Source organism: Ylistrum balloti, unplaced genomic scaffold (genome assembly GCF_031769215.1).
Source record: "Ylistrum balloti isolate Yb309-2 unplaced genomic scaffold, AGI_CSIRO_Ybal_v1 Utg370344, whole genome shotgun sequence".
Classification (NCBI taxonomy): domain Eukaryota; kingdom Metazoa; phylum Mollusca; class Bivalvia; order Pectinida; family Pectinidae; genus Ylistrum; species Ylistrum balloti.
This window is the reverse complement of record NW_026782247.1, coordinates 1,922,055-1,936,897: the sequence shown is the minus strand read 5'-3', so window position 1 is coordinate 1,936,897 and position 14,843 is coordinate 1,922,055. Positions and strand designations below refer to the sequence as shown.

At 32.7% G+C, this 14,843-nt stretch overlaps 1 protein-coding gene across 4 annotated transcripts in view; it reads right to left on the bottom strand.

Moving 5' to 3' along the window:
• Positions 1 to 14,824, bottom strand: part of LOC132553712 (RNA-binding protein FXR1-like) — a 37,667-nt gene extending 22,843 nt beyond the window's left edge. For all 4 annotated transcript variants that reach the window (XM_060217981.1, XM_060217983.1, XM_060217984.1 and 1 more), the window contains exons 1-3: positions 14,638 to 14,824; positions 5,216 to 5,268; positions 1,868 to 1,964 (exon numbers count right to left, since the gene is read on the bottom strand). In XM_060217981.1, coding sequence (XP_060073964.1) covers positions 1,868 to 1,964; positions 5,216 to 5,268; positions 14,638 to 14,688 — 201 coding nt within the window. In that variant the 5' untranslated portion in view covers positions 14,689 to 14,824. The remainder of the gene's footprint in view (positions 1 to 1,867; positions 1,965 to 5,215; positions 5,269 to 14,637) is intronic.
• Positions 14,825 to 14,843: the final 19 nt, after the last annotated feature.

The following is a 14,843-nucleotide window of genomic DNA, read 5'->3' as shown; positions in this document are numbered from 1 at the left end:
CTCTAGTACCAGTACAAACATGTGTTTATAACAAGGATTTATAAACTAGAGTCTGTAGTACTAGTGTCAATATAAACATGTGTTTATAACAAGGATTTATCAACTAGAGTCTGAAGTACTAGTGTCAATACAAACATGTGTTTATAACAAGGATTTATAAACTAGAGTCTGTAGTACCAGTACCAGTGTCAACACAAACATTTGTTTATAACAAGGATTTATAAACTCAAGTCTGTAGTACCAGTACCAGTGTCAATACAAACATGTGTTTATAACAAGGATTTATAAACTAGAGTCTGTAGTACCAGTACCAGTGTCAACATAAACATTTGTTTATAACAAGGATTTATAAAGAATTTGTCCTTTATATTTACTGTCCATACTAACAGAACATTACACATTATAATGTAACGTATCCATAAAAACTTAAGTTTATATTCGTATGCATCCATACCAACAAAAAATCTATCTTTTAATGAAGTGTCCATATAACCAACATTTACATAATTAAGTTCCCTTATCAATTAGGGTTTTATCAACTATAGTGTCCATCTTTATCATCTATACTTAAGTTGTTAACATTTTACTGTACATAATACCAGTGATAAGCAACAATTAGTTAGGTTTATTTTGGTGTTGAAAATTTTAATAGTTCTTCATACAGAAAACACAGTCCTTTATTTTCTTACTATGACAAGTGTATCAGTGAAATTAAAAAAAAAAACATTAATGGAACCAAATTTTAATAAAAAAGTAATAATTCTGTAATAAAGAAGTTGTAGACCCTGAATTTGGTATACTGCACATTGTCTTAGTATTACCATGTATACACCAAGTGTTTAAAAAAACTCCTAACACTTGTAAAAGAGAGTTATGGTTCTTGTTTACTGCACTTCTCCTTATCTCTGTCTACCTATCAAATTTCATGTTGATAGTGCTTATAGTTTTGATGATATTGTCCAGACATAAAAAATCATGATGGACAGATGGACAAATAGACAAGCAAATGGACGGACAAAGTAGCGACTATATGTTCTCTCTTCCAGGAGCATAAAAAGTGTAACCATAACCACGAGAACAAGACATGTTAGTGAGAGGCTCTACGTCTACTGGCAACACTGCAGATAGAGATTATTCTTACTGATAACACAAGCAGTGTTGAAAACATGATCTTATCCCCATAAATCTTCAAGATAAAGAGAATGTTTACAAGATTACAACATTAGCATAACTTATCCAACAAACATGTGGTATTTATCATCATTTCATAACAATGACAATAAATGTCATAATCTTATCTCAGTTGTTTACTATCAAACATGAAAGAAATTTCATAATGTTTCCATTAGATTTTGTCCTTACCTGTATATGTAGTGTTTATACAGACAACATAAGCAACGTAACCCTGTACTTTTACTTCCACCTTTTTTATCTATCTGATCAGATATCTCTGCAAATGCTTTCTTATATGAAGAAAAAACACTGTAACTACTTGCTAAAAGGAATTACCTTTCAGTCTATACAGAACGTATAGAAACATCCTCCTCCTTCCAAACATACAGTGTAATTTACAATACACCTGGTAGTCTGGTACAAATTAATAACCACTCTGTTTATGACAACTTTCTGTAATTTGGCCTTGACAAATTTCATTTTGAAATTCTACCAGTTTAAATTCTATCTTTACCTCATTTATTATCTCAATTGTAAATTTTATCAGTTTACCACTGTTTCATAAATTTAGTATTTCAGGTATGGTTGATTTACAAGTTGCTATAATTCTCTGGGTTTGTATAATCAACATCATGATGAATCATCTTCGTCGAGGAAAAATTTTAAAAAGATGTGCCCTTATTTTCATTCTTACCTCCACCATTTCACCTTCCACATAATCAGTCCTTTTCACAACCAACTTCGGGGGCAGCCTTGCACAGTTGAACTTGATTTGTTGTTCTGGTTGCCAACTGTAAAGTTAAAGACAACACATATACATTCCTTCCATTATATAAGTAACCTTATAAGGACACTTGTCTGTATAAAACCAGACCATTATTCCCCTGATCTATGAGACTTATCATTTGATCATTTTTTCATCATACAGATCAGATACAAGTGCCATTAATACAAGTATGCCTATTTCAGTACACTCCTGTATAATGCACAGGTAAATGTTTGTTGACACATCTAAAAAAAATGTAAAAAAGAAAATAAAAGAAAAAAAAGACTGAATAAAAAATGCAAAACTATCAGATTGCCAGGCTAATTATAAGTTACCATGGTCACCAGGCTAATTATAAGTTACCATGGTCACCAGGCTAATTATAAGTTACCATGGTCACCAGGCTAATTATAAGTTACCATGGTCACCAGGCTAATTATAAGTTACCATGGTCACCAGCCTCATTATAAGTTACCATTGTCACCAGGCTAATTATAAGTTACCATTGTCACCAGGCTAATTATAAGTTACCATTGTCACCAGGCTAATTATAAGTTACCATTGTCACCAGGCTAATTATAAGTTACCATTGTCACTAGGCTAATTATAAGTTACCATTGTCACCAGCCTCATTATAAGTTACCATTGTCACTTCCCTCATTATAATATACCATGGTCACCAGCCTCATTATAAGATACCATTGTCACTTCCCTCATTATAAGATGTCATTTTCACCAGCCTCATTATAATGTATCATTGTCACCAGCCTCATTATAATATACCATGGTCACCAGCCTCATTATAATATACCATGGTCACCTGCCTCATTATAATATACCATGGTCACCAGCCTCATTATAAGATACCATTGTCACTTCCCTCATTATAATATACCATGGTCACCAGCCTCATTATAAGATACCATTGTCACCAGCCTCATTATAAGATGTCATTGTCACCAGGCTAATTATAAGTTACCATTGTCACCAGGCTAATTATAAGTTACCATTGTCACCAGGCTAATTATAAGTTACCATTGTCACCAGGCTAATTATAAGTTACCATTGTCACTTCCCTCATTATAAGATGTCATTGTCACTTCCCTCATTATAAGTTACCATTGTCACTTCCCTCATTATAAGATGTCATTGTCACCAGCCTCATTATAAGTTACCATTGTCACTTCCCTCATTATAAGTTACCATTGTCACCAGCCTTATTATAAGATACCATGGTCACCAGCCTCATTATAAGATACCATTGTCATCAGCCTCAATATAAGATGTCATTGTCACCAGCCTCATTAAAAGATACCATGGTCACCAGCCTCATTATAAGATACCATTGTCACCAGCCTCATTATAAGATACCATTGTCACCAGCCTCATTATAATGTATCATTGTCACCAGCCTTATTATAATGTATCATTGTCATCAGCCTCAATATAAGATGTCATTGTCACCAGCCTCATTATAAGATACCATGGTCACCAGCCTCATTATAAGATACCATGGTCACCAGCCTCATTATAAGATACCATTGTCACCAGCCTCATTATAAGATGTCATTTTCACCAGCCTCATTATAAGATATCATTGTCACCAGCCTCATTATAATGTATCATTGTCACCAGCCTCATTATAATGTATCATTGTCACCAGCCTCATTATGATGTATCATTGTCACCAGCCTCATTATGATGTATCATTGTCACCAGCCTCATTATAATGTATCATTGTCACCAGCCTCATTATAATGTATCATTGTCACCAGCCTCATTATAATGTATCATTGTCACCAGCCTCATTATAAGATGTCATTGTCACCAGCCTCATTATAATGTATCATTTTCATCAGCCTCATTATAAGATGTCATTGTCACCAGCCTTATTATAATGTATCATTGTCATCAGCCTCATTATGATGTATCATTGTCACCAGCCTCATTATAATGTATCATTGTCACCAGCCTTATTATAATGTATCATTTTCATCAGCCTCATTATAATGTATCATTTTCATCAGCCTCATTATAATGTATCATTGTCACCAGCCTCATTATAATGTATCATTGTCACCAGCCTCATTATAATGTATCATTGTCACCAGCCTCATTATAATGTATCATTGTCACCAGCCTCATTATGATGTATCATTGGCACCAGCCTCATTATAATGTATCATTGTCACCAGCCTCATTATAATGCATCATTGTCACCAGCCTTATTATAATGTATCATTGTCACCAGCCTCATAAAAGACCTGTGAAATGTACCCATTCAACATACAATTATAAACAGAGAACAAACTAAGGGAAATTGTTTTACACATGAGTTACTTGTAAATTATTCAAACTGAATTAAGGCTCAGTAGCAGGTTTTTCTCTAGTTTCATGCGCAAATTCCACCTCTGTGATAATGATTACTTAAATTTTTCATATTGACAGCACAAATTCTACAGTCACACTTTGGGTTGTTAATAACTTTTTCTAGAACTGGAACCCTAGGTTATTTTTATTTTCTTGGCTGGTAATTTAAAGCTATTTTTTGCTGGTAATTTAATTAACAAGGACTGACAAGTGCCAGTATATATTTAGAACACTACTATTCTTACCTGAATGGGTAGGGAATAATATTGATCACTTTCTTGCATTCTCTGTCTTATGGTATTCCAATTGCATCTCATGACAGAAGTGATTATGCTCGAATTTCACTCCAATGAAAGTGTATGTCATTTGTACAATGTCAAGCATTTCATAGTGGCATATTCTACATAATCTCTAAACATTGGCATATTCTACATAATCTCTAAACATTGGCATATTCTACATAATCTCTAAACACTGGCATATTCTACATAATCTCTAAACACTGGCATATTCTAAATAATCTCTAAATATTGGCATATATATCATATTGACATTTCTATGATCAGGGTTTTAAATTGTGCAATAGCTATCAAATAGAGACATTTTGCCAGGATGATTTGGCCACTGAGGGATTTTTTATAGTGTCATCACACTGAAATGTCATAATCCAGAAATGTTCGCAGGACATCCCATCTGGCCATATTATGCTGACAATAATGGGCTCAACTTGCCCCTAACTGATAGGACAATTCATTTAGGTAAACAGAGTAGTAAGTACATGCAGTCCTTAGAATCAATTTTAAACACTTTGTGTCAATCTGTGGACAGAACCCAGGATACAACCTTTCTCCCCTATTCCCCCATGTAACCAGTCTATAAAACTAACGACAAAATAAAAAAACTTACTCATTTTCAAATTGCACACTCAGTGTTTCTTCATGTATATTCTTCACGTAAGCCTGGAAAAGAAAGAAAAGTAATTATAGACTCTCCTGGAATTTGTCAATGCCAATATTCCAAATCATAATAGGAGTATCATCATTAAAACACCTATCTGATCCCTTATCGATTGGGTTAGTTTAGTTAGTTACTGGTTTTCTGTCTTTCAGATTGTTACCATCCCTATGTGGTCAGGCAACTTGATAACTGAAACAGGTACCAGTTCAAGATTTAGGTAAAGAAATATGCCATCTGAACGATCCATGTATGCATAGGATATTATTGACAGTCTACAGTGATATAAATACAGATACACACTAAATCATTGGCAGTCTACAGTGATTATTTATAAATACAGAATTATACACACTTAATCAGTAACTATAAAATGTCATTAAAAACATTAATACCCTATATATATATACACCAACCAGAATCTGATCAGTTGTAGAAATTGATGTTATAATACTATAGCGAATATAGGAACTAAATCTGCTGAGAGATTTTCAAGATATGTCATGATGATTAGGAACAGGACATGAAAGGCCAAAAGGCCATTATAGTGGGTGTAAAACCCTTAAATAAATAAATAATGGGACATGATGGATAGACATTGTAACAGTATGGTACAACCATTGGTTGCGGACATAAAAGATATCTTATTTAGGTACATGTAAGCAATTATAAGAGTAGTACATCTGTACTTGTGTTGCGGAGGAGGAGAAAGACAGAATACTCAGACTAAGGTGGTCTGCAATAATCTGTATAGACCTATTTTGGCATAGACACAAGTTTAACTTTTTCTGAATCTGCAAATTAGAAGGAAGAATGAGAGGCGATGGAAAGGAACTTTAAACAATAAGATAAGAGCTCAAGTTAGTGATAAGTGATCTGACATGTTCACTGAAGATCGAACAAAAAAGATATTAAAAAAAAGGAATCATTTTCAATACTACAATTTCTGTGGGGGTTTTTTCTTCTCATTTGGGGAAAATGCCCTCATCTTATTTTGGGAAGAAAATTGATCAGTTTGAAAGGAAATATTAAGTCGTAAAGTGAACATTTTGGGAATTTGGCAATACTGTATTATGAAATCAATGCAATTGGGAATGTGGCTCATATTCAACCCCACAGAGCCCTCAGAAAAAACTCTTGATAAGTTGATATATTAGAAAAGAAACATTATTATTGATAAGTCAATGAAGGACTGGTAAACTAAGATGATAAAGGACAGAATTTGGTTGTTTTAAAGGGAACAGAGGCAGCCTCTTAGACAGGAGAGATCAGAATACAACCTATAGCTAACAAAGGTGGAAAGGTATTAGAATCCATCATTGGTATGTATTTGGAATATAGATTATTTTGTTGTAACATTGTCAATGTCCTTGGACACAGAATTTAGGTAAGAATTTTCCTAAAGCATATTCATTATAAAAGCATTTCTTGAAGATAATATTATTTTAGGCTTAGCTTGAGAAATAGAGAGAATGGCAGAATTACACATACAAATGACCTTGTCTGTAATGTCGTTATTAGGAGTTCTTTCAGTCAAAACTCAAAGGCAATTTTCATAAAATACATATATAAATACATATAAGATGCAATTGTAAATATATGTTCAGAAAAAAAGTGCTGAATGCAGTACGTATTAATAATTTGATCAGCTTCATGAATTTAGAGATTTGTGTTTTATAGAGCTTGATTTACAGCCATAAATACAAATATATGTGTGTAAAGAAGACTTCTGCAGGAAAATGAGATAAAGAAATCAGAGCTGGTTTCCAGAGATACAGAAATTATTGTAGTGTGTTTCTCCATGGGGGCCCCGGGGGTAAAGAGAACAGTAACTGTACAGACAACTTATGTACAGACAACTCTAGAGTAAATACATATGGTAGAGTGACATACACAGGAGAGGTCTAATACACATAGAGACCTCATAACAATCTGGATACACCAGCTGTATGTAGGTAGACCCTCAAAATAAAACTGGAAGATCTATTTATAAGGCTGTAGGAGCTACACCTACAGTTCCAGCTCACACCCTAACCAAGCTCAAGTGTTTGGAAATCAAAGTGCATGGCTATTTAATGATTAATCCTGCTATATATAACTACCAATTCAAATAACTTAACAAGAGGCCTTCCAGGATACTCTGAATATACATTGCCTATATAGTCCAAAATAATCATATTTTATCATTTCTTTAACATTTTTTTCCTTACGACATCCCTTGCTATATGGTTTAGAATTTGTTGAGATACTAACTTAATTTTTTCAATAAAATCAATTTTGACTAGGCTAAGAGGCCCTGATCATGTAAACCACCACTTGCCAATTAGAGGTTACCCAATTAGAGTAAATCTTGGAAGTTTCAACATTAACCATTATCTTTAATATCACTTTGATTTATCTCTTGGTCAGACTGGTGACCCCATACCTCCATGTCTGTTCGATCAGGGAATCAAACCCACTTCACCACTGCATCTGGCCATCCAAATAGACTTTTACCATATGTATAAAAAAATCTACCACAGTTGAGGTAAATGATGTTTTATTGTTATGTACAAAATAAAGCTAAATCTAATTATATATAACCAGGAATCAACTTAATTACTGACAATAACATGAGTGGTGACATCTGTTAATTACATGTAGTAATTATGACATCCAACTTCTGAAGTATTCTTTATAATAATAAAAGACTTAATTCAAGGTTGATGACACTCTGAGTTTAAAATACTCTGCTTACAAGTGGTCAACATCAGAAATGTACAATATTTACAATCATGCTGGTGATACAATTATGATTTAGAACTTGGCCTAGATCTGTTACAAATGCGGACACAAGGTAGTGCATCTAGATTTACAGACAATTACCTCATTATTGTTCAGTTTCTATTATTTTTCCCTCTGAAAGACATTACAAAATAACATCAAAAGGTAATTTTGTCTAAATTATCTCAATTTCGACAAATGTAATGAACTCAATTTGCTGTTGAAAGTGTTAAAATTTGTTGATCAATTCATTTTCTTTCAAATGGCCATTAACTACTGGACAGTCAACTGATCATGATTAAGATATGATTATAATCATGATCTTGTTTACAAGTTATTAGACTGAAAGAAAACTTTGATTAATTCTACAAGAATTTCAACATGAATATCTGTTCAGGTCATAATACTGGATCATTTATACGTATTATGGAAGAATTTCAGGGTTTTGGAGAAAGTGGATGAAATTTTTAAAATAATATAGCACATTATGAAATTTTCAATAAGAGTTTTGGAAAAAAACCATGATAAAAAACCCTAAATCTAACCCCAGAGTGATCCCATCTTTTCATACATGCAAAGGGAAGTATTGAGTCAGTCTGCATCACTAAGGTTGAGTTTGATTACCAACAACAGCCATTGATATGGTGGTGATTCACTTAATATGTTTGTTTTCCATGCTGGTTGTTTCTGGAATGTATTTCTTTGGCATAACTTCTGTATGATGACTGTAGCGATCATGCAGCCTGTGCTATATAATCTGTGGTGATCTGTTTCTCACTTGGTGTACATGTATGTACTGATATCACTAGATTACCATTAACTGTAAGTGTGTATGTATGTCATCATCAACTAATTATGTAAAAGAGTTATAAAAACATTTTTACACAAGTCAATTGTGATTTTCCTGTCTTTATATTTGGACTGGAATTTAGGACTCATTTGCGAATTCCCAAGGAAGTTGTAAATGTTCTTCATTTTTTGCAATGAAGTCATCAAAATTTCTCAAATCTTTGAAATCTCTTATTTCTATGTGGGGAAATTGAGCAGTCCATGTTTCTTCAAATTTCCAATTTCCCTGCACAACATATTACAAATTTCTAGCTGGTAGCAAGTTCCCAAAACAATCAGAAAAAATACTGTCATCATCTTATATATACTTCAATGACCTTTAAGAATATTACTTACATTTGCATACACTTAATATGCATCACACAAAACTATATCCAAACATTTTTGTATTATTTTCTATATCAATCCAATATAAAAGAATCCAGGGATTGGCATTACCAGTATATTTGTATCATGATTATTTAAGACTAAAGTAATTCTAAAGAATATCTTTGCATTTTTTGGTGTAACATTCATTTGACAGTTCATAAATATTTGTTACATCTGGGACAGCCATCTTTGAAAATTCATAACAAGATGAAACACCGTGAAGAAGTAGATTTTACATTATAAAATGATGTTGCATCCTGACCAATCCAGGAGAAGATAGTTCTGCTTTAAATGATGGAGAATATACAGTTGTTTATGTACAGTTCCTTGATGTAACAGGACACCAAAAGCTGTTCACTTGGAAATATATTTTCTTCGCCGGTAATTTTTTTTGTCAAATTCATGAAAAATTACTAATTATTTAAATAAGGCATTGCCATGAATATTTGTAACTTCAATCTTAGGCCATCAAATCAGTTTTATTTACAAGAAAAAATTAGCAGATATAACAAGACAACAATTTTGCAATCAACAAGTTTGTTGGAGAACTAATAGATAGATGAAGATGCATTTGTTCTATATTGCAACTGATCAAATATACGGTATCTACCAGTATAAAGAATTTCACCTATGATATAATACAACACATGCTTCTAATCGGCCATGTGTTCAATGTAAAAAGGTTGTTCTTGTGTATTTTGGATTTTCTTGTGTTATATGAGACTAAGAATCAAACATATCGGTCACATCTGAGAGTTATTCATCAGGACGTAACAAACAATATAGAAAACCTCTGCTAAAATTGGTCATATTACATGACATTATTTCATCGATGGTCGATCTACAACTGTCATGTTGTGGTAAAATATGTCAAATATTCAGTGACTTCTATATTTGATTTGTTCCCGATAAATTCTGTCATTTCTAACAACATTTTCAATGGTTGACCTACATATTCATCTTATGTCTGGGACATAGCATTGGTCTTGTATCACTGCTTCTCCACTGTACAGGCCATCTTTTGCATTGTGGTAGTGCAGATGCCCGTTAAACAGCTGGAAACTGATCTGTTATACGCACCTCTGACATGATGTCATAAAACACATATACCAATATACTAGTAATAAGAAATGAATCGCTTCTAGTCTACATGGCCAGAACGTAACATTATGACATGATTTACACCAGTGCTAAATGATTTAATTTTTTTAAAACATGCATTTTTTTTTTCACTGCATTTGCTATTATTGGGACACCAACCACTTCCACAATGATATACCCTAACCCAATTATATGGCAGAAAATAAGAAATAAGGCACAAGCTAACATCATTCTAAATATATCTTTGGATGTATCATTTGACATGGAATGTTACATCAAGGTGCTAATTTATCAAAATGTTTTAAATGTAAATTAATGTATATTTCTGAAACGTAAACGTATTTCATTGATCTTTTCAATCTTAATCCATTCACCTTGTCTCATAACATTGAACAAAACAGATAAAATTTATTCTTGCTTTCGCCTATGGACACCAAAAAATGGCATGGTGTAAATGCCAAATAAGACTTAAAATAGAAACATACATTTGATAATATTACAAGATGTTTTGGTAAGTATATCCTTATTTGAGGAACTTTCAATTGATGTACTTGTTGTTTCATGCAGCACACAAGATTTGAAGATATCTTCAAAAGGAGCGGATGTAACAAATATTTTATGACATGTACAATGATACTAGATAGAAAAATAATTTACTGAAAACAAAACAAGCTTTTGTTAAAACTACTTTTGTTTGTTTCTATAAAAATCATTCTCTGAAAGTATACCTTTAGTTCACTTTAAAATATGCTACAAAACCCACAATTCTCCACAAGACAGGATGGTTAGAGATCTTTAAATCATATTTCTATGGTGTGTGTTGACATATTGTAAAAGACTCAGGGTTCCTGTTTCTAATGCTCTGGTGTCATTTACGTAAGTTTTAAACTTTAAAGTAGCAACAGTGTAAATACCCATACATTAAAGCATTGTCATTACCCCTCTTATTGCCATATATATCATAATACATGTTTCAGCCATGTTTAGGTATATGTATAGGTCAAAACACATCATGAAAATATCAACATGTCAATCTAATCATAATTCAAACTCAAATTCCATAAAACCAGGGCAAAATATGAACAAAAGAAAGATGTACCTGGAGACTCCTGAAAATGTACATGAAGAAAAAGACCATGTGTCCTAGGGGAGTAAGCATCTTCTGCTTCATTGATGACACCTGCCATGTAAACCTTGGTCAATCCAAGTAAGTAATGCCATGTTCTCAAATGAGAACAAGGTATACAATGGAGCCAACAAGCAAGCTAATGAGCAGCAAATATGTCCAGCTTCATGTTGTACAAAGAAATAGAATTTTTCTAAATGAGATCACTATGGTGCCCATAAAACTACCCCATAATTTTCATCAACCTGCATCTTTTGAACCCTTGTGTTACAAGTTTGTCAGTCAGTTGACAACTTCTTGCAGGAAGGAAAATTGTGATAATGGGAACAGGCCCATGAATATTGAATCAACAATGATATGTAGATACCACAAGTTGGAGATGTAGGGATATTGCTATCCAGAAATGGGGAAAAAAATTAACAAGAAGTGTAATTCTACACAATCAAACTGACTGAATGTGTATCAATATGACATGAATCTTTTAATTTGGTAATCTTCTGGTATGTGCACATACCTTATCTAGGACTTTTTATTTTGTTTATCGTTTTACAATCATTTTAATTTCTGACTGCCTGAACACTGTGAAGATTTTAGGGTGTACATACATATAACATGTACAGCAATCTACAAAATTCTAATTTCAATTGTAAGCCTATGATGAACAACAATGACAAAAAGTGTCAAAATATATAATAAAACCAACCATCAATGACAATTTCAAAAATCCAACTATATGATAGGTCCAGAAGTGTTTGTAGAATTTTAGTTTGCACCATAAAACTATATATTTGGTAACTTAACCTAACCAAGAAGTTCATTGATAGTAAACAATTGAATGAGGAAATGAAACATGTTAACAACTGTTAAATTGTTTGTGTTCAGTACTAAAAAGTAGAGAAATATGGTCTCAAAATACAATATACAGATAACTCAAAATGGCAGATGGTACAGCTGACAATATTTTTCAAAATACAAAAAAGAAATTAATTTTGCACTGAATTAGGAAACTGGTTATAATCAATAACCAATCAATGTTGTGTGTTCAATTATTGATCATCCAAGTGAAACTGATTCCCATCATTCTGTTCTCCATATCAATGTTGACTGATTGGTATATACACATACAATTATGATGTAACAAAATATGCCAATGAGAAGACAATACAATCCAGTCGATTTTCAATAAAAGACATTGATATGGTCAACAGATATTGTTTTAGTCATCCAAAGAAAAATGCAAATTTTGATCTCATTGCAGAATCTGCCAAGGTGGAAGTTAAGTGTAAGGAAGAGCATACCTCAAATTTCTCACTTTTGACCCAGCCCCAGATAAACTGCCAACTTAAAATGTAAACGCCTTCATCAATTAAAGATGTTTCAGAACAAATATGGTAAGAATCAGCATGGCTGTTTATTACTGTAGGAGGTGTAACTTTTTAAGACAAAACCCAAAATTTCTCCCTTTTCAGCCCCATCTATAAATGATTGGTATATTTTAAAAATAAAATGTTTACAAAACAAGCAGAGTGAAGAACAATTTTAACAATGAAGCTCCAATGCCAGGCATATTGATTTAGTCTTGTTTTGACATAATATGTTCATTTGACTATTATGAAAAAAAAAACCAAAAAATCCAGAACCTGTCAAATCTTTGTTACAATTGGCAGATATCTGTAATGGCGATACAGTCCTAGCTGGTATATATTTCACGTTATTTATATCATTATAAAAATCAAACTAATGTGTGCACTGACTTCTTACTTGTGCAATATATTTGGAAAAATGAGCAACAATCTAATATTAATGCTTTTAATTTTTTTTTATCAAGACACAGTATCATGAATTATTTTAATCAGCTTATATACATAATGATTAATTACAGGAAAAGTTAACAACTTTACAAAGCAGTTGATTTTATGCAGCACATATATTTGCATTTTTTTCCGCAAAAGTTTTTAGCATTTTGTGGTAAAGATTTTTTAACAAGTTAATTATCAACATCTGCTTTATTTGAAATTTTGTAGAACAATAACAACTCTACCTGCAAATGGTGTTTTACTATGCCCCATTTGCAATGACATTTTCAATGTACTTGTTGCGTCGTTAAGTCCTCAGAATATGTAGACACTATCACAAACATTTCGGGGTTTTCTCTTTCATGGATGACAGTTACAGCTCCATGTCACTGGGTATTTATGATGATGATTTTAAACATTGACATAGTTAATTCAACTTTCAGTGTTACTATATATACACCAATTAATATATGGTCAATTATTTCTGTAGATTGACTTTCCTGCAATTGCTCAAAACCATGTGCCATGTTAATGTCCTGTGCAACAACAGGTGCTAAATTGCAGGCTCAAAGTGTACATGCACATTTATTGTATTTTCATTGTTCACTTTAGTAATGATTGTTTTTATTTACATACAATCTATAATTGAAAATTAAACACATTATATTCCTGATAACAAAGCAATGTTTACAAAATGATCGGTCCATTTAAGAGAATAAATCTACAATTATACAGGGATTCCTGCTAAGGTGTGCAAAATCATGTACCACCAATTTCGTAACCGCAGAAATTAGGCTTACAACGAATACGAAAGTGTTTTGTTGTTTTGTTTTCCTGGAACCATTAAAATATTGAAACTCGTAGCATGTGTTTCGTTGTTTTGTTTTCTCGGTTCCATTAAAATAACTTTGTTGGTAATCAGACTCATACTATTGGAATGAATATTTGCAGTCTGATCGATGACAAGAAAATGTTGGGGAAGCTGGAAAATCAACAGATAAGAAAGATACAAACGTGACTCATCATTTGGGCATGTTTCATACTGATGTAGAGCAAATCTAGCGAAGTATAACAAAACTGAAATAAACCACGCATCCAATAATAAACAACATCATTTACAATCACCATTTTTTCTTTTATACTTAAAGTAGTATCATTAGTAAAACGATATCTTACAGTGAAACGAGACGCCGATTGCCGGCCAAACTGAAAACAACGTTATTGAGAACATAAGTATTTCTAACGGTACATAGGACGGGAAATCGTCACTAAATTCCATACAACATGATCGCATAAGAATAAATTGATATTTCAAATACAACCCATATCAAGGAATAGACTATTTGATTAACAAATATCAGCTACAATACCTTGTAATATGCACCGTTAGCGCCGCAGACCTCGACCACAAGGTCCTCCATTTTGTATGAAGAGAAAGGAATTATGGGAAATACTTTATCGACGGATGATATAAATAGTTTGGGTTTGGCATCAGGCAATTCGTTATCCAATCTTCTCAATATCGCACTGATTAATCAAACGCGACTATTGTGATTTCACAAATTATGCTGCTGGC